This window comes from Terrapene carolina, unplaced genomic scaffold (genome assembly GCF_002925995.2).
Source record: "Terrapene carolina triunguis isolate 2854851 unplaced genomic scaffold, T_m_triunguis-2.0 Scaffold42, whole genome shotgun sequence".
Taxonomy (NCBI): domain Eukaryota; kingdom Metazoa; phylum Chordata; order Testudines; family Emydidae; genus Terrapene; species Terrapene triunguis.
In genome coordinates, this window is record NW_020664393.1 from 47,438,491 (window position 1) to 47,464,857 (window position 26,367).

General features: G+C 40.8%; 1 protein-coding gene across 2 annotated transcripts in view; it reads right to left on the reverse strand.

Annotated features, from left to right (window-relative positions):
• Positions 1-19,576: 19,576 nt before the first annotated feature.
• The window catches only part of DLGAP2 (DLG associated protein 2), a 506,645-nt gene continuing 499,854 nt past the window's right edge, over positions 19,577-26,367 (reverse strand). For both annotated transcript variants that reach the window (XM_026653071.1, XM_026653068.1), the window contains exons 13-14: positions 22,059-22,211; positions 19,577-19,795 (exon numbers count right to left, since the gene is read on the reverse strand). In XM_026653071.1, the coding sequence (XP_026508856.1) occupies positions 19,577-19,795; positions 22,059-22,211 (372 nt within the window). The remainder of the gene's footprint in view (positions 19,796-22,058; positions 22,212-26,367) is intronic.

Consider the following 26,367-nt stretch of genomic DNA (forward strand, 5'->3'; position numbering starts at 1 on the left):
GTGAGTGTCTACACTGAACTGCTATTGTAGCGTAGCTACAGCTGTGCTGCTGCAGCATTTCTAATGAAGTAGCCTTAGTTCGCTTTCATAGGCACTGCCAATGAATTTTATTTTATTTTTAGTATGTGACACTAAATCAATACTGTGAACTTCAACTGCTGTTCCTCTTTACTTATCTCTATAGCATTACTTAGCACAGGGATTACTAATTCAAAGAAAGAAAGAGATGGACATCACAGGAATGATATTGAGACAGCCTAGTGGGTGGAGTGTCTATTTCTAACAGGAAACTGATATCAAAAACTTGAGACAGAAGGTACAGATGACAGGGATCAGCCACTGTGCTCCATACTGTGCTGGAATTTCAACTAGGAACTCTAACTGTTCCTTTTGCTTTACTATCTTGATTCTCTCCTGAAGCAGTGACTATTAGTAGCCTCTGGGAAGTGATCCCTTACTGGTGCTTTGAAAGTCCACAAAAGTAAGCCCTGACTCATCCCTGAACTCTTTTCTAGAGAGGTAAACAGAACACATATTTAATTTTCAGAGGATGAGAACTGAGATACCTGCAAGGTCTTTTCCACATCCTACCTGGAAGATACTAAGTTATGTTACAATCTTTATTAGAGAAGGGTTACTGGGCATGGCACAATGCCACCTGGAAGTTAGATTTCCTCTATTGACTCTTCTCCTCAGCCACAGCAGATGTAGGACTGGTACATTCCTTGGGCAATTTTGCGCCACTGCACGTGTGCAGAATTCATGTCCCCTGCAGATTTCTTTGCTTCCCTGCAGAAAAATGACTTTCTGATGGGGAAGCAAAGGGAAGCTGTAAGAGCAGTCACACACCACTTCTTAGCTGCGCAGGTACATTGTTTCAGGCACCTGGAGCATCCAGCAAAGAGGTAAATCACTGCAGGGCTGGGGACACCCCAGCCAGTGGCTCCTACCCTGAGCCGGGATCAGCTGCTAGTCCCAGCTAGGTTGGAGGCAGGAGACGATGGGACTTCCTCTTCCCCTGCAAGGAGTGGCTGAGGTTGTGTCAGACCCACTCCCAGAAACCTTCCCCACCTGCAAAAAAACTCAGCATCTTCCCCTGCTTCCTGACCCCATTGCTCCTCAGCTGTGGGGGGACGGGTCACTGTATGGGGAGCTGCTCCCCCATCCGCCCAACCCCCATGCATCCGGACCTCCCATATCCAGATACCCCCACCAAGCCTCACCCAGAACTCCCCTAGCCCTCCATACCCAAACCCACTCCATTGAACCTCAACCCCTTTTGCCCCAGACCCCCTACCTCAGTACCCCTGCACTCTAAGCCCCATTCCCCTGCAGCACCCTGAACCCCCACATCCACACCCCATGCCACTGACACCCAGCTAGTTGCACCCAGACCCTCATCCCACCAAGTCCCATGCTCCCAGCACCCAGACCTCCCTGCTGAGACCTCCACACTCAGATCCCTCCGCTGAGCCCCAACCACATTCACCTGGAAGTCCCTGCTGAGTCCCATTGCCCCTGCACCTGGAACTCCCCTCCCACAACAAGCCTCTGTGCATCCAGATTCCCCCACGCCTAGACCCCCCACTGAGCTGCCTGCACCCAGATTGTCCCACACAGAATCCTCTCACTCCACACCTGGATCACTCCCATACTGAGCCCCTCAACACTTGGATCCTGCCTGGTTGAGCCTGCCCATCCATACCTGGTGAACCTGGCGCAGAGGGGCAGGGCCCCAGAGTGTTTCTGGGGCAGGCCCAGGCCTTGTGCTGTGTCAGGGTTGGGTGCAGCCTCACCACTGAGACGGATAGCTGAAATCTTCTCAGGACTCATATGTGAGAAGTCTATGTCCATGTCTATGTCCTCATCACTCTCGTCACCACGCTGCCGTCGCCTCCTTGCCTGGTTTCGCTTTGGCAGGTTCTGGTTCTGCATATACTGCAGGATAATGCGCTTGGTGTTTACAGTGCTCATAATTGCCATTGTGATCTGAGCGGGCTCCATGTTCCCAGTGCTATGGCGTCTGCGCTGAAAAAAGGCGCAAGATGATTGTCTGCCGTTGCTCTGGCGGAGGGAGGGGCGACTGACGACATGGTTTACAGCAAGGGTCGGCAACGTTTGGCACGCGGCTCGCCAGGGTAAGCACCCTAGTGGGCCGGGCCAGTTTATTTACCTGCTCACGCGGCCGGTTCGGCCAATCGCGGCCCACACTGGCCGCGGTTCACCGTCCCGGGCCAATGGGGGTGGTGGGAAGCCGCGGCCAGCACATCCCTCGCCCGTGCCGCTTCCCGCCGCCCCCTTTGGCCCGGGACGGCGAACCGCGGCCAGTGGGGGCCACGATCGGCCGAACCTGCCGCGTCAGCGGGTAAATAAACTGGCCCGGCCCGCTAGGGTGCTTACCCTGGCGAGCCGCGTGCCAAACGTTGCCGACCCCTGGTTTACAGGGTTGGCTTACAGGGAATTAAAATCAACAAAGGGGGTGGCTTTGCATCAAGGAGAAACACAAACAACTATCACACAGAATGGCCCCCTCAAGGATTGAACTCAAAACCTTGGGTTTAGTAGGGCATTGATTTCACAGAGGGAGGGAGGAGGGAGCAAATGAATACAAAACAAATCAGGTCTATTTCTTGTTTTGATCCACTCCATCTATCTTTTACATCTTAGGCTGGCAGCAGATGGTGCAGTACGACTGCTAGCCATCGTCATCTCCTGGGTGCTCGGCAGAAGATGGGAATGACCTGGCTGAGTCACTCCCATGTCTGCCCAGGCGCCCCAACTGATCTCACCGAGGTTGGCTAAAAGAGCACCCAGGAGTACGACGACGAAGGCTATCAATCATAATGCACCGTCTGCTGCCAAAAGGCAATGAGCTGCTGCTGTGTAGCAATGCAGTCCCACGTCTGCCAGCACCCAGGAGACGTATGGTGACAGTGAGCTGAGCTGGCTCCATGCTTGCCGTGGTATGGCGTCTGCACAGGTAACCCAGGAAAAAAGGCGCGAAACGATTGTCTGCCGTTGCTTTCCCGGAGGGAGGGGCGGCCTGACGACATGTACCCAGAACCACCCGTGACATTGTTTTGCCCCATCAGGCATTGGGATCTCAACCCAGAATTCCAATGGGTGGCGCAGACTGCGGGAACTGTGGGATAGCTACCCACAGCGCAACGCTCTGGAAGTCGACGCTAGCCTCGGTACTGTGGACGCAGTCCGCCGACTTAATGCACTTAGAGCATTTTGTGTGGAGGGACACACAATTGAGTGTATAAAAAGGATTCCTAAAAAACCAACTTCTATAAATTCGACCTAATTTTGTAGTGCAGACATACCCTGAGAGCCTATAGTTACAAAGAAAAAAACGAGGGATACTAATGGACAGTTGTTTTTCTCAAGTCAGCCTTCTGTCCACTGTGAAAAATCAGTCTGCTTTTAACTTGCTGTTCTGAGTTCTCTTTTCATCTCCAGATTCCATTTTTTCTTTCCAAATCACAAAAATAATTTTTAAAGAACTTTGTAAAATGTCACTTATTCTCAGGCCACAAGTCTACATATACCACAATTTTCCACACATGGAATGGCAGCCTGTTTGCTAAAGCAAAGATTTAATGGCCATCTATTGTAGTATGGTTTCATGTAACTGACACTCCATTATATTTACAAAATATACTGCAACTGGGAGACTGACTTATTATACATTATTGAAATTAAATGCCCTTTTTATTGTTCTGTGGTATTTTTGATCTATTGAGTTTTTCATGCACTAACAAGGATTATACATCACCTAGAGCTCTGTTTAGATGTTTTTGTAATTTAAATAAAAACCAATAAATAAAATAAATGAACACCATATATTTTGTGATGCAGCATCCTTGCTTCTTTTTTTTATTCCCTATGCCTTTTTCCTTGTCCAGTAATTTACAATGGGTCTCCAAGTCATTAATTAATATTAGTGAAGTTCTCCTGTGTTCAGATAGGAACTTATCTTAATGCCATAGTGTATAACTCTGCTTGCTCGACTATAAATTCCTGAATTTGCTTATAGCATCCTCTTGTTTACATGCTACACAATGACATTGACATTGGAATAAGAAGGACATGCAAACAGAATGCAAAAGAAACCTAACTCACACTCTACTGCCCAGGACTTTCTTTGTGACTAGTGGTCTCTGAAGGAAGCTGAGGGTTGTCTAGTGGTGACATTTGCCTGATTCTGCTTCTAGTGAACTCACTGGCAAGACTCCTATTCGCTTAATTCGAAGGAGGATTGAGGCTATTGTCTGCAAGTGAGAGATTGATTTTTTTAATGGTACCATGTGACTGACCACTTACAACAAAACAGTTATGATAGCCATGAACTAGTTAAATCACGTTAGGCACTGGAGGATACTTTTGACAATTTTGTTGTTCAGTATGTGGAGCAACCAGTAACTGGGGCAGAGACAAACACTTTGTCAGTAGGTTTGACAGCTATTTGCTGACAACAAAAGAATATTGAAACTCAGAACCCTGAGTGCAATTCCAGGTCCTGGAAGAGAATGTGCTCTAGTGGTTACAGGTCCTCTCCATAGCATGTCTCTGTGCCCCTGGTTCCTTCCCCTTCCCCTCTGCTCCTATTTCCCTCTGCTTCCTGGATCTTGCTTCTATTTCACCATCCCACGCTCTGCTCCTAGCCCATCCTATTCCTCCTGCTCCCATCCTCCTCATCCCTCTGCATCAGAGTCAGGCTTTTTCCTCCCTTCTGCTTTATGCTTCCTGGGCAATGAGAACACAGGAGAGAGATCCTTCCTTCAAGGTCTTGTGCATGGAAGCTTACAGGGAAAGTCCTGCCCAGTTGCTACAGGTCTGTGCTGGTGTATACTCAGTTGCTCTGTAGGGATGGCATACACACAATCAGTCAGCACATGGGAGCTGTGTGGGGATGGAACATGCTCAGAAATAATTTAGCTGCCAAACTCTAACAAGCCTCTATTGAGCATGTGCACACTGTAATTTTTCAAAGGCTTACAATATGGCCAAATCTGGGCAGATTTTCATGATGATGGCAAAAGGCATAGCTCTGACACCACAGTGACTCTCCCCCCTTCCCAAATGTCAAGCCCCTGCTTCAAAGACAATGTATTTTTCCTTGATCTTGTTTTTGCAACTGGCTAAACTATTTTTGTTGACATATTGCAAAAACTTCAGCATGAAGCTGACACCTGGCATAAAAATGTTCAGGTTAAAGTATGGCAAAGTAATAAGCAATTAAAATCAGAGTCTTACAATATTAACTCTAGGTTGCTCTGCCCACAAGTATAGTCATGTTCAATAGTGACTCTTTCAGGGGGAGGGGGAGCAGGGAGGGTAGAGGAGATTATACTGAATGTTTCCAAAGGTTTAAAAGAAACACAAAATAAAAATATTGCAATGGTATGGAAGCCGTCATAGAACTGGATAAATATAAATAGACCCACATTTAATTTTATGAATAGCTTGTTGCATAGGCCATTTTTTGTTCAAAAGCTTATAGACATGAAAAATTTTGTAGGCTACAATATACGTTAAATACAATTGACAGAAGCACTAAATAAAGTCTTTTGCCCTCCACTGTCCTTCCCAAAAAATCTGTACATGGACAAGCATGGAAGCAACTTTTTGTTCCACCAGCTGCAGCTAGCTAGATATATGTAATCAATTCATCTTCATGTACCTTTAAGGCTGCAGCTACGTAAGAAAAATTGGGACCCATGGTAAAGTGCCTGGAGTAAAATAGCAGAAATAATAGGAGCCACTGCCCAAAACACAGGCTGCATGCTAAGCCGATCAGGAGCTGAGCTGGGGGGAGGGAGGGGCTGAATGACAGTGCTATTCTGCGCCACTGCACAATTTTGCAGAAATTAATGTTGTGCAGAATTTCCATTTTTCATCCCAGAAATGGGCTGCAGAGCTGTTGGCCGCCACTAGGGCCACTGGACCTGGCAGAGCCCAGCTTGCAAATAGAAGACAAGGCCAAGGAGAGGGGAAGGGAACTGGAAGGTTCCCAGCAGCTGTAGTTCCCAGCATGCCCTGAAGGAAGGAGGAGGTGGTACGCAGGAAACTCCATGCAAGCCCAGAGGCTGTTTCTCCCTCTGGCTGCCTGGGCTCTGGGGGGTAGAGGGTGTGAGTGTCTGGGCTGGGCAAGGCTGTGGCTGGGCTCTGGGGGTGAGAGTGTGTGGGTTGTGGGGACCTGGCAGCTGACCTCTGGGGAGTAGAGGATGTGAGTGTCTGGGCTTGTGGCTAGGCACTGGTGGGGAGGAATGTGTGTGTCTGGGATGGGGGGAGGGAGTGAGAGTTTCTGCACCAGGGTGGGGGGGTGCAGCTGGCCTCTGGGGAGTAGAGGATGTTAGTGTCTGGGCTAGAGGGGGCGTGGCTGGGCTCTGTGGGGGGAGAGTTTCTGTGGGGGGGGGCTGAAGCTGGCCTTGGGAGGATAGGGGGTGTGAGTGTCTGGGGCAGGGAGGGCCCCATGGCTGGGCTCTGGGGGGGTAGGGGATGTGAGTGTCTGGTCCCCCCGGTTGGGCTCTGGAGGGGAGGGGGCAGAGAAACATGTTGAAATTGGCGTGATTATATATTGACAATTAAAATGTTGACAATTAAAATTTGCAGAATTTTGCAGAATTTTAAAATATTGTGTGCAGAATTTTTAATTTTTTGGCGCAGGAGTACAATGCAGAGGGCTGGGTATTGTGTTGGTGGAGCTGTGTGTAAGAGTGTGAGCATGAGAGCGAGCGAGAGCAGACAGAACTAAAAACACCACAGAAGCAGACAAAGCAGAAAGCCTAAGAACAGCTAGGGAAGCCCTGAAGCTGAGAGTGATCTAAAACAGAAGAATTTTCGGGGAGAGTGCTGGCTGGAGAAAGTTCTGAGATATTGAGCAAGGAACCTATCTCCTGATTGATTCCTACTGGGTTCAGGAAAACAGGACTTTTGAAATCTAAATATGGGGGATCAGATTATGAGCTGCTCAAATCAGCAGGCACAGCCCATGTGTGCTGGGAATAAGGTTGTGTTAATGCTTCTTTATGCCTTCTGAATTTTGGACCTGGCTGGAGGGTGAAAATTAGAGCAACCCCAGAGGCCTGTGCAGAAACAACTTAGAACACATTCCAATTAATATATTTGATTTTCAGCTACTGCAAACATGTTTGTGAATTTCCTTGTTCTCTGTTACCATCTATGACAATATAGTTCCCACCCATTTTTCCTCCCTATGTAATTTCCCCTAGGTATTTTCTATGTGTACCACACCTTTTCCTTCCTTTCATACTGACTCAGAGTTGTTGCCACATCTTGCCACGCATAATCTTTTCCTAGCACAACAGCTGGAAATACAGCAGCAGCATAATCAGAAGCATTAAAACTTTCTGCAGAAAGACTAGGGTCCCAGTGTACTATCTGACACAATATTCCATGATGGATCATCCCAGAAAACATCTACAAATGTGTCACTTGTGACAATAAAGTCAAATATCATGCAACTTATGGGCTAGCTGCTCCATCTGTCATACTTACTGACAGTGAGACGCTAGGTCCCAGAAAAATGAGAAATGGTCGCAACATTATAGGGCATGCGGGTCAAATGGCACTGAAGTGAAATACTTGTCATAGTTGTCAAAGGCTCAATGGAAATTGCTTCATATGACAAGTCTTTCAAATTGCCAAGCGGCATGCCACATGCAATGAAATATTGCAAACTGCCACTCCAGGTGTGTAAGCAATTTCTCTTTCATTCTGAAGTGGTTAATTAAAGAGAATACTTTAACTCTGAACATAACAACCTGTTTTGATTATGCTTGGTTTATTTCACAAATGAAAAATGTCCATATAAAATATCAAAGATAAGGAGAAAATACCTACATATAGCAGCATATTAACTTAAGTCATTTATTCATGACCCTTAAGGTCCCCTCTTTGGCTGTGAGGATACATCCGTGCTATCCCCAAGTGTTGGATTCTTTGCTCTTCAATTATGATTATGATCAGAAAGTAAAATCAGATGTAGTTATACAGCTTCCTATGGATTATTACAAAGGATATCTGTACATTGTTTATTCCACCTACACATAGAATAAGTTAATTGAGATTTCTTGTTGATATGTCTACTTGAGGAAGGTCATGAGAACAGGTGATGAATAAGAGGTCTTGATTTTGACCAAACAATGTGGCATTCTATCCCTCCTACAAAGAAGTAGGTAGCTGTCCTAATTCACAGTCTGGAGGATGCCAGGATGCTGTGAAGTAGTTATCTAAAGCAGTGGCTCTCAACCTTTTCCAGGCTACTGTACCCCTTTCAGGAGTCTGATTTGTCTTGTGTACACCCAAGTTTCCCCTCACTTAAAAAGTACTTGCTTACCAAATGAGACATAAAAACCACAAAAGTGTCACAGCACATTATTACTGAAAAATTGCTTACTTTCTCATTTTTACCATATAATTCCAAAATAAATCAATTGGAATATAAATATTGTACTTACATTTCAGTGTATAGTATATAGAGCAGTTGAATGTGTGAAATTTTCGTTTGTACTGACTTCGCTAGTGTTTTTTATGTAGCCTTTTGTAAAACTAGGCAAATAACTAGATGCGTTGATTTACGCCCAGAAGACCTTTGTGTACCCCTGGTTGATAACCACAGCTCTAAAGTCAGATTATTGGCAACTTCTGTAGGTAAGAGCCTTAGAGACAGGTTCATAATGGGAACTAATCAAAAGTTGCTTCTTCACATATGTAATTTAAGCAAGATATGGTAAAACAAATTTGTACATCCCCAGAATTAAACTTACATTCCTGATTTGATCATAAGAAATGTAGAATTTCTAGCTGTATTAATTTGTATGTTTCCTTTCCCCAGCAGCTTTCTCCTTAGCTTCCTTTTCAGCTTCCCCTTTCTGTGTTCCTCTCAGCAGTGCTCACTGAGCAGCCATGCATGTAAACACTTTGAATCAACTCCTCTGCTGGTGTAAATCATCATTAGCCCCAGTGGAACTACACTGACTTACACCAGCAAGTGGCGTGGTCCATCATATCTATCAGTCTAATTGTATGTATAGATATACTTAAAAAATCAGGTTAATTTTTTCTAAGATGTTGTCAATTGCTTTCTAGTTTAGATGCATTTTTGATCACATTTATTTGGACATATTCCAATACCAGACAATATTTGTGTGCCTTCTTCACTCTTCATTTGGAGTTTGTTTCCTGAACTGTCAAAAGTGTATGTCACATCTCTTCTAATATTTCTGATGTCATTTGTAATACTTATGTCCTCAATCTTTACAATATTATTAATATTTATTTATTCATTGTATTACAGCTTAATTTCCTTTTAATAGCCTTTCATTTAAGGAGTTTATTGTATTAAGTTCCCAGATTCCCTATAGAGCTGAATTGCAATTGGTTGGCCATCATATCACACATCACTGACCTAAATACAGAGAATTCTGAAGCATTTCAGTGCCGGGTTCTGCATCAAGTGTGATGGGATTCAGCTGCAGTGGCACTGAGTTCTTGTAGCATTTTAGGGTCTGATTTTCAGAAGTGCTGAGTGTCACAGCTCCAGTTAAAGTTATGGATGCTCAGCACCTCTGAAAATCGGGTCCTTGGAAACCCTGAAAAAGACTGTCCTTATGTATTTGTAGCTAATCATAAATAACATTAGCACACAGCAATAACATTAGCACACAGCAACACTAAACAACAGTTTAACTGACTACAAATGATTCAGTTTCAAGTATTTTAAATCTGTAAGGGGCCATTATTCTCTGTTAATGAAGAATACTGCATCCACTGGAAATTTCAAAGAGACTTTAGAAAGGCACAATATTATTACCCAAACTAGAACTTGGTCAGGACACCAGGCTCACCATCTCTGTTCACATGGGAAAAGCTAAGGGATCTTTAATGATCACCAGTAGTCAGGACCTTTCTTTTATGTCTCTATCTAAAGACTGCACATATAGAGTCCCATTTCCTGCTAATATTGTACTGGGACATTAGCCCAGTACTGACTCAGGGGGAAGACCATCACCAAATAAATCACTAGCACTTCCTGTGGCACCTACAGTTAGCTTGGAGGCCTTCATCCAAGCACTAACCTTGTCTGATGTTGCTTTTCTTTAGATTTGACAGAAACACAGCTCACAGTAATGGCCTGCCCTTGTCTACACTTAAAAGTTTAACTATGCTGGCATAGTTTAAGCAGCAACCTTCTCTCCACCTCTGAGTGTGGACACAATTATAGTAATACAAAAATGCTTATAGCAGAATAGCTTTGCTTATTCCAGTTCTGGAACTGACCTAAGTTATACTGAAATAACTTTATACCTGGATAACTGTGGCCACAACTAGGGCTTTTAGCAGCCGACATATTTATGTTGGCAAATAATCACACACATCTCAACCCCATATATGTACATGTCAGTAAAACTATGTAAGTGCAGGCCAGCCCTAAAACTACTGTGCAAGAAACAGTATACTTTTAAAGAAAAACAACATTAACAATTCTGAGAGCAAATGCATTTCCAGAAAGGATCCTTGATTTTAGAGAACCCCCAAAAGTTGATTAGGGAAATGCGTATTGGAATGCCGCTGCTTGTGATCAAGGCATATCTTGGTTGCAGAACATCAATGCAGAACTGCTACTAATGCCTCTTTCTGCCAAAACAGAACTTGGACTGGAGACAGTGATACAGACAGAAAGAAAAGCTAGGCGGCCTTTGGCCCTCTCTCTGAATTTCAGTTCTTATATGAAAATCACAGACTTTTGGCACTGAGAAAAAAATTCTTGGGATTTCCCCCATCCTAATATTAAAAGCAAAAATCCTCTCATCCAAATTGTGGGCAGGCAGACTACTGAGTTTCAAACAGATACTTAGCCAGCTAAGTAATCTCCCCCTAATACATCTGCCTGCCCCCAATAAATTCATGGTTCTCACAGGGTCTCTTGTACCTCCTTCTTCTATTCTCAGAGATTCCGAACTCATCTTCATGCACTCCTATTGGCATATCAAGAAGTGTGGGCAGTGCAAAGCACTACTCAGGTTTTCTTCTGAGACATGCCCTGAATGCAACTTTGTTTGCTCTGGAACACTAAAGTTCTTATTGGCCAATTAGTTGCTAATAGGACAAATACAAACACGGAGAAACACTGGGATACATCTTGTACAACCAATATGATCTTCCGTTGTTTTTTTACATTCCAATCCAAACTAATTGCAAACAATTCAGTTTAAATTATTTTAAATCTGTACGAGGCCATTATTTTCTCTGTTAATTAAGCACAATGAATTGATTCAAAATGCATGCAGATTAGATTCTATATCTCTTGTATGAATATTAATCAAACAGTGTAACTGTTAGTATTGCTCAATTGATTCCAAATTGATTTATCACATTCCTTCAGCTATTAAGTATGCGTTGCTTTGGCATTCAAACAAGTATTTGTTAAAACTATTACATTTAGGTTGCAATTGCAGGTACATGAAACTTTACATCTGTAAAGTCCTTTCACAGTTATCATATGATTTGTTACACAATAATAGTAGGGGGGTCTAAGAGTTTCCTGATTGGGGAGGATATGCATTTTCCTGTGTATTTTCAACTAATGCAAATTGTTTAATTCAGTAAAGAGTAAATGCCACTTTTCTCAAAAAATTTAATTGCAGAATTATGTACAGGAGATGAACATAAACAATACACAAACCAATTGAAAGAGGCAACTTCATAAAAGAGCATGGGGCAAAAGAGTGAAGCACATTTTCTTACAATCAGCTGGAGGTGAGTAGAGAATCATGAAAAAGAATAACTCAAGAATAAAACAATTCTCAAATATGTCTTCAAAGTAACAAGTAACATTCTGGTAAAGAAGATATTACCTAGAAGCAAGAAATTATTGTAGCAATGAAACAGCATACTGTACATTCAATTAGGTATCCTGCATGCTACTAAATAGAATTTATCAAAAGAACCATAAAAGCATGAAAAGAGAATTACATAAAATAGTTTAATTCTAGTGAAGTGTAGCTTTGTACAAATGGTGAATATTTGGCACTCAATTCATCCTCATTGTTGATATGATTTCTTATGTATATATATTTATATATATATATTTATATATATTTTAATGTTAACTAAACAGCTAGTTTCCTGGTTCTAACATTCCTTGAAATTTTATAGGAGGCATTTAATTTAGTCCTTAGGCCACACTTGAATATTTTGGCATGTTACATGGTAAATAGATGTATGAGTTTTATCTCTGTACAGAAGAAACTGCACAGTCATAGTGGCTTTTCTTCAAGAAAGAACAGTTCTAGAGCAGTAGAAGTCACACAACTTCAAAGGGAAATTTTGTTAATTCAGAAAAATCGCTATATAAAGTGGAGTAAAGAATACATACATGCTGAGCCCTTTTAAAGTGAGATGGCCAAACTATTTAAACCTCCACAGGGGGGAAATCAAAGCATGAATATGAGGCTGTGGATTCCACAGATAACTATAAACAAAGCTAGTAGTTTTCTATGTAATGACAATTTTCATAGGCTTGAGCCCAGTAACAAGCTCTCTGTGGTGACTATGACCTACTTGAAAGGGAAGATCTACTACAAAAAGATTTGCATGCGCTAACTTCCACAGTAAGTGTTTTCCATTTCAATAGGACATGCTGCATCAGATTCTGATCTCGGTTGCACTGATACAAATCTGGCATAACTCCATGGACTTCAGTGGAATTTCTCAGGGTTTACATTAGTGTAACTGAGATCAGAATCTAGTCCGAAAGCTAAAGAATATTTATCACATAGAGCTGGAGCTTTGATTGCAGTTCAGCCCCAAAGATGGAAACAGCTATGTGTAGAATGACAAACTAGAAAGGGAAAATTCTCAAAATGGGCTATACTGATTTGTGGATTTTAAACATCTCTATGGTGAAACTAATGAGCATGTCTTCAAATAAACTCCCATTCGTTCCTCATTTAAATATTGTTTTTTTGGTCAACTCAGTGTTAAAGGAGTACAAGACTGTTCTACAACAAAATACCAATTTAGAAATGTGACTACTAATGATCCTTAACTACAGATATAAGGCTAGATTCTCAGGTGATCTATATCGGCGTTAATGTCAGTGGAGCTACAGGGATTTACACCTGCTGAGAATCTGACCCATAAAGCTCAATTCTGACCTCAGGGAATGGTAATAGGCACTACACCCATATCACCAAGGGCAGAATTAGGACCATAATGTCGTTCCCCAGTCATTACCTTTTATGAAAGGTGGCACACGTTTACTAACAGGGGTTCTTGGATGTGTCTTTCATATGTAATGAAAAAACTGTACTGGCCACATACAGTCATTAGGAATTACATTTACTTGGTTATTTATTTTGTAAATTTGAGGAGGTGTGTTAGTCTCAGTATTCCAGCCAAATTCAATTTTAGGCAAGTTCCCTTTTAACTTTCACTTTTACACATAGTGTCCTGAACATACTGTTATGTAGTGTTTCCGCTGCTGTATTTCACCTCAGAGATGGGTGCATTTCAGTGATGGACTAAGTGATTCCTATGCTTCTAGAGAACTTAATTCTAGCTAGGAATTTGGGTGTACACATGAGCATGCCACAAAAATACACCTGTCACTTATGATGGATGATGGCTGCCCCTAATCTGCCCCCCCCCCAAATATTGCATAGAGGTTGCCTTATCAATCTTTCATAAAATGAACTGTTAGGGTCATAAAAGGTGTAATCAAAGAGCATGGTCCACACACTGGCAATTGCCTGCTCCCTACGTACAATTTCAGAATATTTTATTCCTTTTTATTTCTACTTATGGCCTTACTACAGTCCACAAGCAGGCAGCGAATAGAGCGAGTTTCTCCTATAATACAGGCATACATCGTTTGCTTTTTCAGCAGATAGTCCAGATCATCCTCTGCTTAAAAAACTCATGGAAGGAGTTCTGGTGGGGGAGGTATCTGCTGAAGATCCCTAATGGAGATTCTTCCATATCATGCAAAAAGAACAGGAGTACTTGTGGCACCTTAGAGACTAACAAATTTATTAGAGCATAAGCTTTCGTGGGCTACAGCCCACTTCTTCGGATGCATATAGAGTGAAACATATATTGAGGAGATATATATACACACATACAGAGAGCATGAACAGGTGGGAGTTGTCTTACCAACTCTGAGAGGCCAATTAAGTAAGAGAAAAAAACTTTTGAAGTGATAATCAAGATAGCTCAGTATAGACAGTTTGATAAGAAGTGTGAGAATACTTAAGTATTCTGCTTCTGGACCTATCTTGATTATCACTTCAAAAGTTTTTTTCTCTTACTTAATTGGCCTCTCAGAGTTGGTAAGACAACTCCCACCTGTTCATGCTCTCTGTATGTGTGTATATATATATCTCCTCAATATATGTTTCACTCTGTATGCATCCGAAGAAGTGGGCTGTAGCCCATGAAAGCTTATGCTCTAATAAATTTGTTAGTCTCTAAGGTGCCACAAGTACTCCTGTTCTTTTTGCGGATACAGACTAACACGGCTGCTACTCTGAAACCTTCCATATGATGCTATGGGGAAGAGGGGTGGGTTGCCTCAATGGAAAAGACTGAGAGGCGAGATAGAAAAACCTGGCAAACCTGTACTACCTACACACTCTGTGCCTTCAGCACTGGTTGTGGCTCCTTTGTGAATCATTATCCAGTTCCCTGGTAGAATAGCTCCTAATAGACCTTCCTTTGGCCACAGTGGCTCTAAAGACCATCAAGTATGGAGGAGAGGCAAAGGCTATTTCTGAAAAGGTGCCATAACCTGAGGATGCACTCTCTCTTCTGCCTAATTTTTTAACAGATGACCATGTGCATTGCCCCCACCCCTGTTATGGTCATTCCTTTCTCTTGGACCATCCAATTTCTACCTCTTTCTCCTCCAGCCTAGACCCTGGACTATGCAAAGTGGCCTCCATAAGGTTCTGAGGGGATTATAAAACTCCCTTTTGGTGTGGAGGGAATGAGGACATGATCTAGCCTTATACCAGTTAAACCACTTTCCCTGCCTGAGCCAGAATTTTGCCCACCCTTTGCAAATCACCTAGTAAAGTGCTTTGAAATCCTTCTGGATGAAAGGCACTATATAAATGTAAGTGTTGACCTCCCGTACACCGGGGAAGCACCACTCTGAATATTAAAGGATTTACTGATATTTGTCACCTGAATTTTAATTTACGTGTGACAGCATTGTCTAGTGATTTGCTCTGAAAGCAGTGCAGAGGAATAACTGACTACTGCTGAGCATTTTAACTCAACTATCAATCAGCATTTCTAAAGCCCCCTCACAGCGGACTTTATGCTTTTATACAATATTAAAGGAGGCAGCTGTACCTAATTTCCTATGGGATAAATTCAGCCTTCAGGTTAACATGCACAACACACAATGCAGTCAGACAGGCCAAGCTCTAGCCTCCTCCACTGACGTTAATGCTGTAGTCCAGGTGTAAACAGGAACAGAATTTGTCTCAGAATGTGCTGCATGCAAATGACTGAGATGAATCTGGTCCTTAGTTTGCTAATATAGCTACCAAGTAGACTAAATACGTACTGGAATAAAACAGCACAGGGATCTAACACAAAGTTTACGTTCAGAAGAGTTGGTGATGAGCAGTAGAACTGGCTAATGTGTGTTGTGAGAGAGGAATGAACAAAGAAGCCCAGGAAGAAAGAGAAGCTGTTGAGAAGCACAAGTCAAAGAAGGATTTGGAGAGATTCCTGGTACATTTGTGGCCTAAACTACATTTGTGGCCTAGTCTTTTAGTAGTAAATTCTATCCCTTTCAACATCACCAGCTGAGTGGAAGTTTCCCCAATTTGTAGAATCAACAGTGTTAAAGTAGTGAAAATTAGGGCACTGATTTAGCAGGAGTTATGATTTTAAAAAAATTACTTGTGTTATATGAAGTGCATTATATGTATGAAATCCACACACCTTCCTATTTATGCTTCAATTCTTTTCTAATTGACCTCAAATTTAACATACAGTGACAAAGTTTAAGCATGAACTAAAATGTAATTTTTGGTATTAAACTGTACAACATTTTCAGTTTTTACACATTGCCAAGGGCCATTCTGATCGAAGCTGTCGAGAAATAATAAAATGCATTGTAACGTATTTCAGCAATTTACAATGAACTTTAAATCTAAAAAAATATACAAAGCAAAAAATAAGTATAACAAGTATCGAACCTTAAACTGGTCAGGTCTTGTTCCTACGTCAAATATAATACTCTTGAGAATTCTATTTATTATACTTGTGTTTTACGGACAATGGAATGACAAATGGTGGCTTTCTGTATCTTTCATCCTTTATGGATAAGATCTAGTATACAAATGGCCTAGCTAATGAAATATTTTATTGTTATGAGAATTTTGACTCCTAAAGATGTTCTAAGTATCTGTAGAGCATGAAGTCTCTAAAAAAGAGATATTCAGCTATTATCTTAATAGAACATTGTAAGTTACTGAATTTTCTCCTACATTGGTCCTGTAATCCATTCCTATGTATGAAATGAATGCTATTTCCAGATTTGACATGACCTCTCTGTAAGCGATAATTACTGAATACTGTGTATCTTATAGCAACGATTCAAGCGGATTGGGGGTGACTGACTTTCAACACAAGTATTATAAACATAATTTTATTTTTTCCAACTAATTAGATGTACAATACATAGGTAAACATGGCTTATGATCTGCCTTTATTGATAGAATGTTACCTGCACAACAAGTTGAATATATTGCACTTAAAAATGTAACACGCACAGATAACATTTTATCAGATTTAGCAGTAGGCATCTATTTTACTTTTAATTCTTCTTCTTTGGAACAGAGGTGGAACAAACAGGGAATCATACATATCCAAAGACTCATATTGAGCATATTCCCATCATTGCATGGACATTGTAAAATTTAGGGTCTGATTTGCTCACACAGGTCTGTTTTAGCCAGACATTTAGAGTCCAATTTAGTGATGACATACTAACATAAAATACCCCAAAATATCTATCAATTACATCTGATGTGTAATTAAAACCATTATGGACTGCTCCAAGTCAACATTATAACATAATCTGGGATCTAAATTTAACAGCTAGTCTTAATTTTTACAATTCGACTTTACAAATTCTGTATACTGACAGGTCAAATGCTGTTTGCCTTAATCACGTGATCCCATTGTCTTATATGGGATTACTCAAGTGAATAAAACAAGTGTGATTTAGCCTGGAAGTATCCAAGGAAATTAGATAAAACATATCAGGTGCCATAAATATATATATAGGTCTATTTTAAATTTCCTACATCTAGGAAATACACTGGCTTTATTTTCATGTGGATAGTTCTAATTCGCAGCTCCACTTAACATTAAATATCACTTTTAAAGACTAAAGATGCCAATACCTGCAAATACATTTGTATTTCAAATAGTACAACAAATATAGGAAGCAGCATCAATATTGTACACTACCCAGGATTCAGCTCTTTCCGTATACAGAAAACGCTTTGAACACGCTGGGGGTGAGGGTATAATAAGTTTTCATTTATATAAGAATATTTCAGGGAGGGGGTTTTTGTTGTTGTTGTTTTTGGAAGGGTATACATTCATCTTGGTTTTTGCTTCCAAACATAGTTTAAGGCTATTTGGTAAAATATATACCAGATATCAGGCTCAATTTACAGAGTTTTCTCCTTACAGAAACTTCTCAACTATTCAACTCTAAAGATTCATATCTTGAAGCTAATCATGCTTATATCAGCTTTGCTCCAAAACCAGAACTCATGCTTAACAAAATGCTCAGAAGGAAAAAAAACCCAAGAAACTAAACCCAGATTTGAAGCAATGTCAGATCTGTGTAACCTGTGTTACTTAATGTTCTCAGTCATGTGGCAGGTTGCAGGGTGTGCCAAGTACATATTTAAAGTGCTCATCAAGGTGAACAAACCAAAGTGCTGGAGTATAATTAAGTAGCTGTTCTGCCTATGGCTAAGTACATAGTATTTGTTAAAGCAGAAAAAAAAATGTGTTAGTTGGGACTATCTGTGCCATAGTTGTAATACTCTTTTGACCTAGAGTAGTAATCAGAACCCTGGTATCAGGATCTGTGGGCCATATCTTTTATTACATCTTTATTTGAAGACTTCTAAGAGCTGGGATGCTCAATTATCTATGGGAAGGTAAATGAAGTGGAATAATACTATGTAAATTTATTTCAAATTAACATTTAAAGCCTCTTGATTGTAGTGGTTCCTATTTTTCTCTTGTAGTAATCAGAGGCTTGAAAAAATTACTTTCCTTATATTCCATGTGTGGAAGTCACTTTACTCTCAAATCATTTCTTTAAGTCTGACACAAGAAAGAGAATAATCTTGCCTTAACTGATACTGCATAGGAAAAAGATTTCTGGAAAAAAAAATGTAAACCACAGTTCACCTTTACCTTAAGATAACCATTTAAACTTAGATATACTTACCACTCACATTCATATTTCTTAAACTGGTTACAACATCACAACTGGCATTTTAAACAAGCAAATATTTTTTTTCAAGGATACCCTGGAAACTCAAATGATATAGCATTTTGAGAGTTTAAAATTTCACATGTAGCATAGCTTTTGAAATTAAAGAGAGAAGGTTGGTAAAATAAAAAGTTAACACATAAAAACTGTTAAAATGCAATGAGTGTTCCAAAGGAGTAAGTATAACTGTTCTCTTTACACATCTTGCTACAGAAGATCTAACTTTTTAAGGCTTCCATTTTCCTTTCCCCATCACTCAAGTTCTCTTGCATTATAATTTTGCTTTGATTTCTGAATGTCGTTATACTGCTATCACAAACATTTCTCACTGGGCATTCCCAATAGGACCAGGCTTGTATGCTTCTTGGTTCCTGATGAACTTTGGAGTTTTCGTGGCTGGATATTCCTGTTCATCTCCAGAAACTTGACTTGACATGAGAGGCCTAATGTTATTTTGCAGTAACAAAGATGAGTAGAATGGCAGAGCACATGGGCAAATTTTTTAGCTGGGTTCAAGGAAAAGAAACTGGAGGTCAGAGAGATAAATGGGTTCTTTCTTTCCTGCACTTCACATTTGTAGCACCTTCTACTTGGATAAGCTAATGCCTCTAGTGAATGGTGAGATGCACCCATTTATAGTTTGTTATTCTTATCCCTAATTATCACACAATTTATAAAAATATAAATAACAAAAAAGTAAGCTGGGTTCCATCTCAAGAGGTGTTTCTTGTTGTCCTCTGAGAACATATTGGATAAGTCAGGTCTCAACAAGCCCTATCCATTGTAGCTGATTGTAAGTCAGACAATAAATACAAAAAGAAGTAGTTCTTGCAATGAGCTCAGCAAACTCTGAGGAAATCAAAAGCACTCCACTGTGCTTATGGCACAAAGAACACAACAGCAAGGGCATATTCAGTGGAGAGAATGAGACAAAAATTACCAGGTAAGTGACAAACTGTACAGCATTTGTTTTAAAAAAGGACACTCTGCAGCATTCTGTCTTTAAAGCCGGGTTTGGGCTTCTGGGATATAGATCTCAATGCTGTCTGCCCGCTCTGTGGCTGAATTCTGCCTAAAGGAGGCTGCTCTCTTAGCAGCCATAAGCCGTCTTCTGGCTTCTTGACGTTGTCTGTCAGGTAGGTCGAGAGACTTTTCTCTCGTTATAGGGAATTTTCCTTTTGGGGGCTTCTTTGGTACTGGAGGAGGAACCTTCCTTTCTTCCTACAATAGTTATTGAAAATTGAAAAGTGAGTTAAATGTGAAAGGCACCACATCGATAAAACATGCACATCAGAGAAATGTCAATTGAAAAAATACTTGTCACACAATGAATAAACATGCTCAATTTATACTCTGAGATGAGCTAATTAATGTTTAATATTAATCACCATCAGTTCTGGGGACAAGGGGAAAAACAGCTATTGCAGAATCCAGTGCAAATTCCAATGGATTGCATTGCAGTAGCACAGTTTAAAGAGTTTATCTCCATTTACTCTCATTGCAGGTACTTTACACATACATGCTGCAAACCTCACTTTCATCTTCGCGTTAATTTTATTTTACCTGGCACATCATTAGATCCATTATGTTCAGAAACACAGGCTGGCTCTCAGATAAGAACTCAGTGTATCTGGGTGTTCTGGTTGAGTGAAAAGCCTGTCTAAGATTAGCAGGACAGGATTTTTAATTAAATTAATCGTACTGAGTTTAGCCTCAGCTGGGTATGAGATAGCAGCTGTGTATACATCTCTATTAGTTTAGTCTCCTCTCTGAATTGCAAAAAAGGTAACATACAAAAACAAAACAAACAGATGGAAATGTAGGGCTAATTGTTCCATACATCAGCCCAGAATACCTTAAGAAAATCATATTGAGAAATTATTAGAATATAAAGTGTTTCTTAATACATGTTCGTATAATGCTTCTTGTAGCTCAATTCTGCAGCTATTAAGCCTGATATTGTTTTGAAAAATGAAATGCAGATTTTACTTCAAAATTTGGATCTCCCATTTCGACTCATTCGCTGAGTGGGACTGTGAACTGAAAGCTTTGGATGATATGTATCCTTCTGCATCAGTAGCATTGTTATCATGATGCAGCTTTCCGCCATTAGTAAATGTTAATGCTGCAATAATTATTGATACAGTGGGTCACTATTTACATAGGACACACTGGTTGGTTGTTAATTTAATCCACTGCAAGACCTACATCATAAAGATCTTTTGAGGGGCATGAATTGTGTAGGTCTTCTTACTGCAACTGCTGAACCTAATAGTCAAATGCACTTGTCATTGGTTAGATTTTACAGTATTTGGCAGTCTTGTTTCAATTTTCCAAATTAAAGGACTTATAGCAGAGTCCTGAGAGAGGGCACAGGCACTGTTCTTCCTGAAAGCATGCTCTGCCAGAATACTTTGTTTTTATTTGCTATTTTCAGTCAGGAGCATTACATCCCCATGTCCTTCCTCCCATCTTCTCTCTCTTTACTAGGATTTAGTTCCCTCCTTAGACAATCACCAATGCTGCCACTAGAATCATCTTTTACTTTCACACGCACCATCAACAAAAGCAAAACTCCCTACCCACCAGCCACCCGGCCAAGCAACCCAAGAGGAGGCACAAGCAGTTATACTAAATGCCTGAAGAAGTGAAAGAGCACATCAACTTCTGAGAAGATACCTCCTGTCGCATTCCAAAACCAAACAAGTATTCAGTTGGGGTCAGCTATTCTATCTCTAAGCTAAAGACACCCTCCCTGTTTGTACAATATTGTAATCAGCAGGGATGGAGCCAGGAGCGGGGACTGTGTAAAGAAGAAAGCAGGTACACAGCAACATTGCCACTGTGGCTCATTTGCAATCTGTGCTGCTACTGCTATGAACAAGGGGGCCGCAGGGATGTGGAGCCTGAGAGCACAAGTGCAGACAGCATGAAATTACACAAGGATGCAACCTCTATCCACACAAGGTTCACAGGCCGATCTGCAGTCCTCGAGGTTCTCAGAGGGATGGTACACAGCCCCAGAGAGCCAGAGATCTTGGGGAGTCAGAGCTCTCCATTAGGAAGGAAGTAGAGGATGCAGTCCCCAGATATTAACTGCTCACAGTGTGACAGCATGAGGGACTTTATTTCAGTTGCATTTGCAATCTGAATGAATCAGAGCATCTTTCAATTCCAATCTGCTCCTAGTCATTTGTTATCAGAATTCAAGGGGCCAAATGACAGTGGCTAGGCACAGGGCTGGTAGGGATAATTATACCCATATTATTTACACCTTACAATTTAAACCAAAAATGAAAGAAGAAAGTAAAAATAAACCTCAAGGCCCTGATTCTGGACAGTGTCATCTGTTAATGAGGCAATGGAAAATAGTCACTTTCTATTTTCAGGTTTGAAGCCAATCACTTTCTGGAACTGACTGTAACACCAGGAGGCCTTATCACTACAATCTGAAAGGAAATTTTATTGTCTCTGGCCTGCTTACCTTCCTTTCAGGTGATTCTATTAGTTTCCATTCATTGAGTTTCAGCTGGTGCAGTTCATCAAACTTCATGCTGACGTCTTCAATTGAAAGCTGCAATAAGTCCCAGAATCCTGCTAGGTCCTGGGAAGTTGGCCTTGGCATGGCACTGGGGTCCTGACATATGCACAATAGAGAAAATATAAATAGACCGGAAGCCATTGAACAACATTCTTTAAAGCGCCTTTGTATACAGTTGAAAATGCATGGTGCCAGTTTCTATTGTTACAGTGGTACACAGTGCTAAGGCAATGTACATTATGAGGCTGGGAACTGTGACTGAAAATATGTGCCTCCCATACAACCCCAAAATCTATGAGTTATACATTATATATTGATTCTTGTAGCTTGTGCAGATTCTTGTGCAAAGCTGACCTGCATTTTTAAAATGTAGTAAGCTGTCATACTGACTATGTTTGCTGATCATTACAGAGGAAGGAAAACATGAGAAACCAATTTTTTTATTCCACTAGTGATATCTGAGTAGAAGACAAAATTAATCATGTTATGAATTAATTTCCAGCTTATGCTTTTTGTTGCTATTACATGTTCTCAGGTCTTAGGGTTTATGTATGGCACAAATATCTTATCTGAGACATTTTAAAAGTTCTACTGGTTGGTCCCAAAAGGGCTGGGCAAGCTTTTCCCTCAAGATATTTTGATTAGGTAGTTTCTATGCCAAGGACAGGCAATATGACTTAATGGACAGCCAATAATAGTGGTAATGAGTTGGTCTGAAGACCCTTCGTCTGATTATGAATCCATTTGGGTACTAAAGGGAAATTATATAAGAAAAGCTATTATGGGGACATAACCCTTAGCTGTGTAGGCATTTTCTTGAGATTGCTATTCCAGGTAGGAACCAGCTGGATGACTTTAAAGAGAGATGGCCTTAGTGGTAAGGATCTCTGTGAAGACAGCAGTAAGGAATCTTTCCCTCTAGGCCACAGAGCAGCAGTGGAGACAATCTACAACCACCACAGCAGACTTTTGCCTGCAGCAGCCTCCACACACACTGTACCCCAGTGTGTGGGGAGTCAATGGCTGGTGAATCTGCATGGAAGCAAATCTACTGCCTCTACTCCTACTCCCAAATCCTGCCTAGGGGACAGTACACAAGGAATCTCCACAGAGCTGTACTGTATGCTGCACAGGAATGTTCATTCCATATACAGCCCCTCCCTAGTTACTGTACAGTTACAGGCAGAAGAACCACAGTGGGATTGTGTGTGGAGCTCTCCACACCTGATAAGAAGAGGAAAGGACACCCCCCTTAATGAGTAGGTCTCAATTAGTTCACTTGAAATCCCACCTTTTGTTGGTAAAGTAAGTATCTTTTTTTTATGGGAGCTCAGTGGATTCAGTGGAAACTCCCTGGGGGGAAAGATGATGTTTAGATGGACTTAAAACATTTAATTTAAAATTTGTGTCTATTCCAACATAACTTGCAGCCTGTACCCAAGTAAGTCACAGGAGCCAGATCCTGAACTAGTGTAAACTGGTGCAACTCCACTCATTTTAAGATATTGGTCCCCTATATGCAGTCCACCAGGTGAGTCTTGTGGTGATGTACAACATTTAATATAGCTTGTATTTCAACCTGTTCTTCCTCCTCTACAACACAGCCCTCTCAATCCTTCTTGTCATTTTCCCAGTTTACTTTACAGACCCATAAGAAGATGCCTGCTGGAGGCTACTTATTCTGAGTTGTCATCCCCTTCTGAATTGAAGGCAACGGCTCTTCTGTAACCCCTGTACACACAGTTCTGCTCATACCTATTTCAGTACAGTATATTTTCCAGTGTAGCTGCTGTTGACTGGAGCTTGTTTTGTATTCTCTGGACCACAAGGGGGCTACCTCCTGCTGCTAATATGTATAAATCAATAATGTACATTATTTTCAACTGGTAACCCCAGCCAAAAGGACTAATATTAGAAACATCTAAGCTTGGAAAAGCCTAGTTCAAGTTTGAATTTATTCAGCAACTTTTCATTTGTTTGTATCTAATTTTGAATTCAGGCTTTGCTTCTAAAACTAGATTATTTATGACTGCAGCCTTTATCCTGCAGGGAGCAAAGAACTAACAAAAAGGACCTTGACAATGCTTATGTGTTGGTCTGCTGCAACCATGACACCCTCGAGTGTGATCTTATTAGATCTCACAAGCTGAGCAGGATCAGTGCTGAATGGAACATTGGTGAAGAATCAAAGAAAACTCAGCAGTTACAAACAGTGGTGCGGTGATTCAGTAGGGAGCAGTAATGAACCAACAATGCACTTTCTAGTTGTTAGTGTGGGCCAGATTCTCAGCTGATGTAAGTCGACATAGCTCCTTTGAAGTTGAAAGAGCTATGTGGATTTACACCAGTTGAGAGTCTTTGCTAAGAGACTTATAACCAAGAGCGTGACCAATTGTGCTACTCAAAGATCTCAGAGCACTTCTCGCAAGTCTAAGGATGAGGGTTCATTGTCTCGGATAAATTCTTTTTTGGGTAATTACATTCTGTCTTCCTAAATCCTGGCTGTAGTTTCAATTGGTATAAGGTGGAATTTCCCCACTTCTGGTCCTAAATATTTATTTAGTCTTACTGCGTGCTGTTGAAAAGCTGCTGTGTTCTACCCCAAAGAGAGTGACTGCATTTAAGTGGTGGATTTAATGCAAAATGATATGTATCTGGCTCAGTTCCCATTGACGTCAGTGGGGTGGGATCAGGACCATACACAATATCTACTGTAGATACTCTTCTAGTAAATACTTTACAAAATACAAACAAATGAAAAAAAAAAAAAACCAAACCAAAAATCAAATAAAAAAAGGTATAAAAAACCCAATCATACTAAGGGCTCAGTCCTGCAATACTTACTTCCCATTGACTTGAATGATAGTTTTACCTTAGTGTGTGCTGCAGAATGAAGTTAGGGCTTGTCTACACATTAGACCACAGCAAGCTGGGGTGTGAATCTATGCTGTTCTAGCCTGCTGAGGTCTAACTGTCCACAGTGCACCCTCCTGAGGTGCGCTGACAGTTCATTAATAGTCCACTCCTGTTTCAAAGACTACTAGATCAAAGCACTTAAATGAACTGTTGATGCGCATCAGCAGGGTGCACATGGACCATTAGGCCACGGCAGGCTAGTTCAGGGTAGATTCAGACCCCAGCTTGCAGTAGTTTAATTGTTTTGTAGAGTTAGTTTATCAACATACCAGACAGCCATGCTGTGTTGGAGGTTTATCAATCAAAAGGGGAAGAGAAAAAAATTCACACCATTTCTTCAATCATCATGTCATAAAAGTCCTAGATTTTATCATATATTTTCCTATTGTTTTTTCAGTAAGGAATTGCTAACTGTTCCAGACAGCCAATGTATATGCTGGACAGGCAGTGTCTTTTCATCTTATTAAAATAATGTTCTTGGCTACAGGAGCAAGAGAGACCCATTTCACTTAGAGATAAATGAAGTGGGATGGAGGCTACGATTTCTTAATCCAAGTATGGATAGTTTAGCCAATCAGATAATGGGATGATACTTTAGATGTGCAGCAAGACTTTTGTAGACATCAGTTAAGATTTCCTTCACCAGCAGACAAAAAGAAAGCATGTGACATATCTTAATATCTCGAATATGGTTCCTAACAGTAGCCTGACTCAGTCGTCTGTTAATATCTATTAAAATAATATTTTTGAAGCAGATAATTGGATGCTTTCCAAATTGGACCACACAGAATCACAGAAGTGTAGGGCTGGAAGGGACCTCAGTAAGTCATAAAGTCCAGCCCCTTGCACTCAAGGTAAGACTAAGTAATAACTAGACCATTCCTGACAGGTATTTGTCTAATATGTTCTTACCATTCTTTATCAGATATCACTAAGTGAAAGTAAGACATTTTTTAAATGACTTTCTCAGTAACATTTTGGATACAATTTTCAAACCCTGGATGTTTAACTTTGTAGATGACAAGCAACAAAATGTGCATCTACAGTGTAAATATGCTGTCATGACTTTAAAAGGTTATTCAGTAAATATTAATGAATGATGGATTTCTTATAGATAGTCACCGGTCCTAGGTCATGTCTTCTGTTACACATGCTACAGAATTTAGCACTTTTTAAATAGAAGCAGAGAGGGAAACAAAAGGTAAAGATTATATTCAATGTTGAAAGTGAACCTGAAGAAGTAGGAAAGGGTTTATCTAGGGTTACCATACGTCCGGATTTTCCCGGACACGTCCGGCTTTTTGGGACTCAAATCCCCGTCCGGGGGGAAATCCCA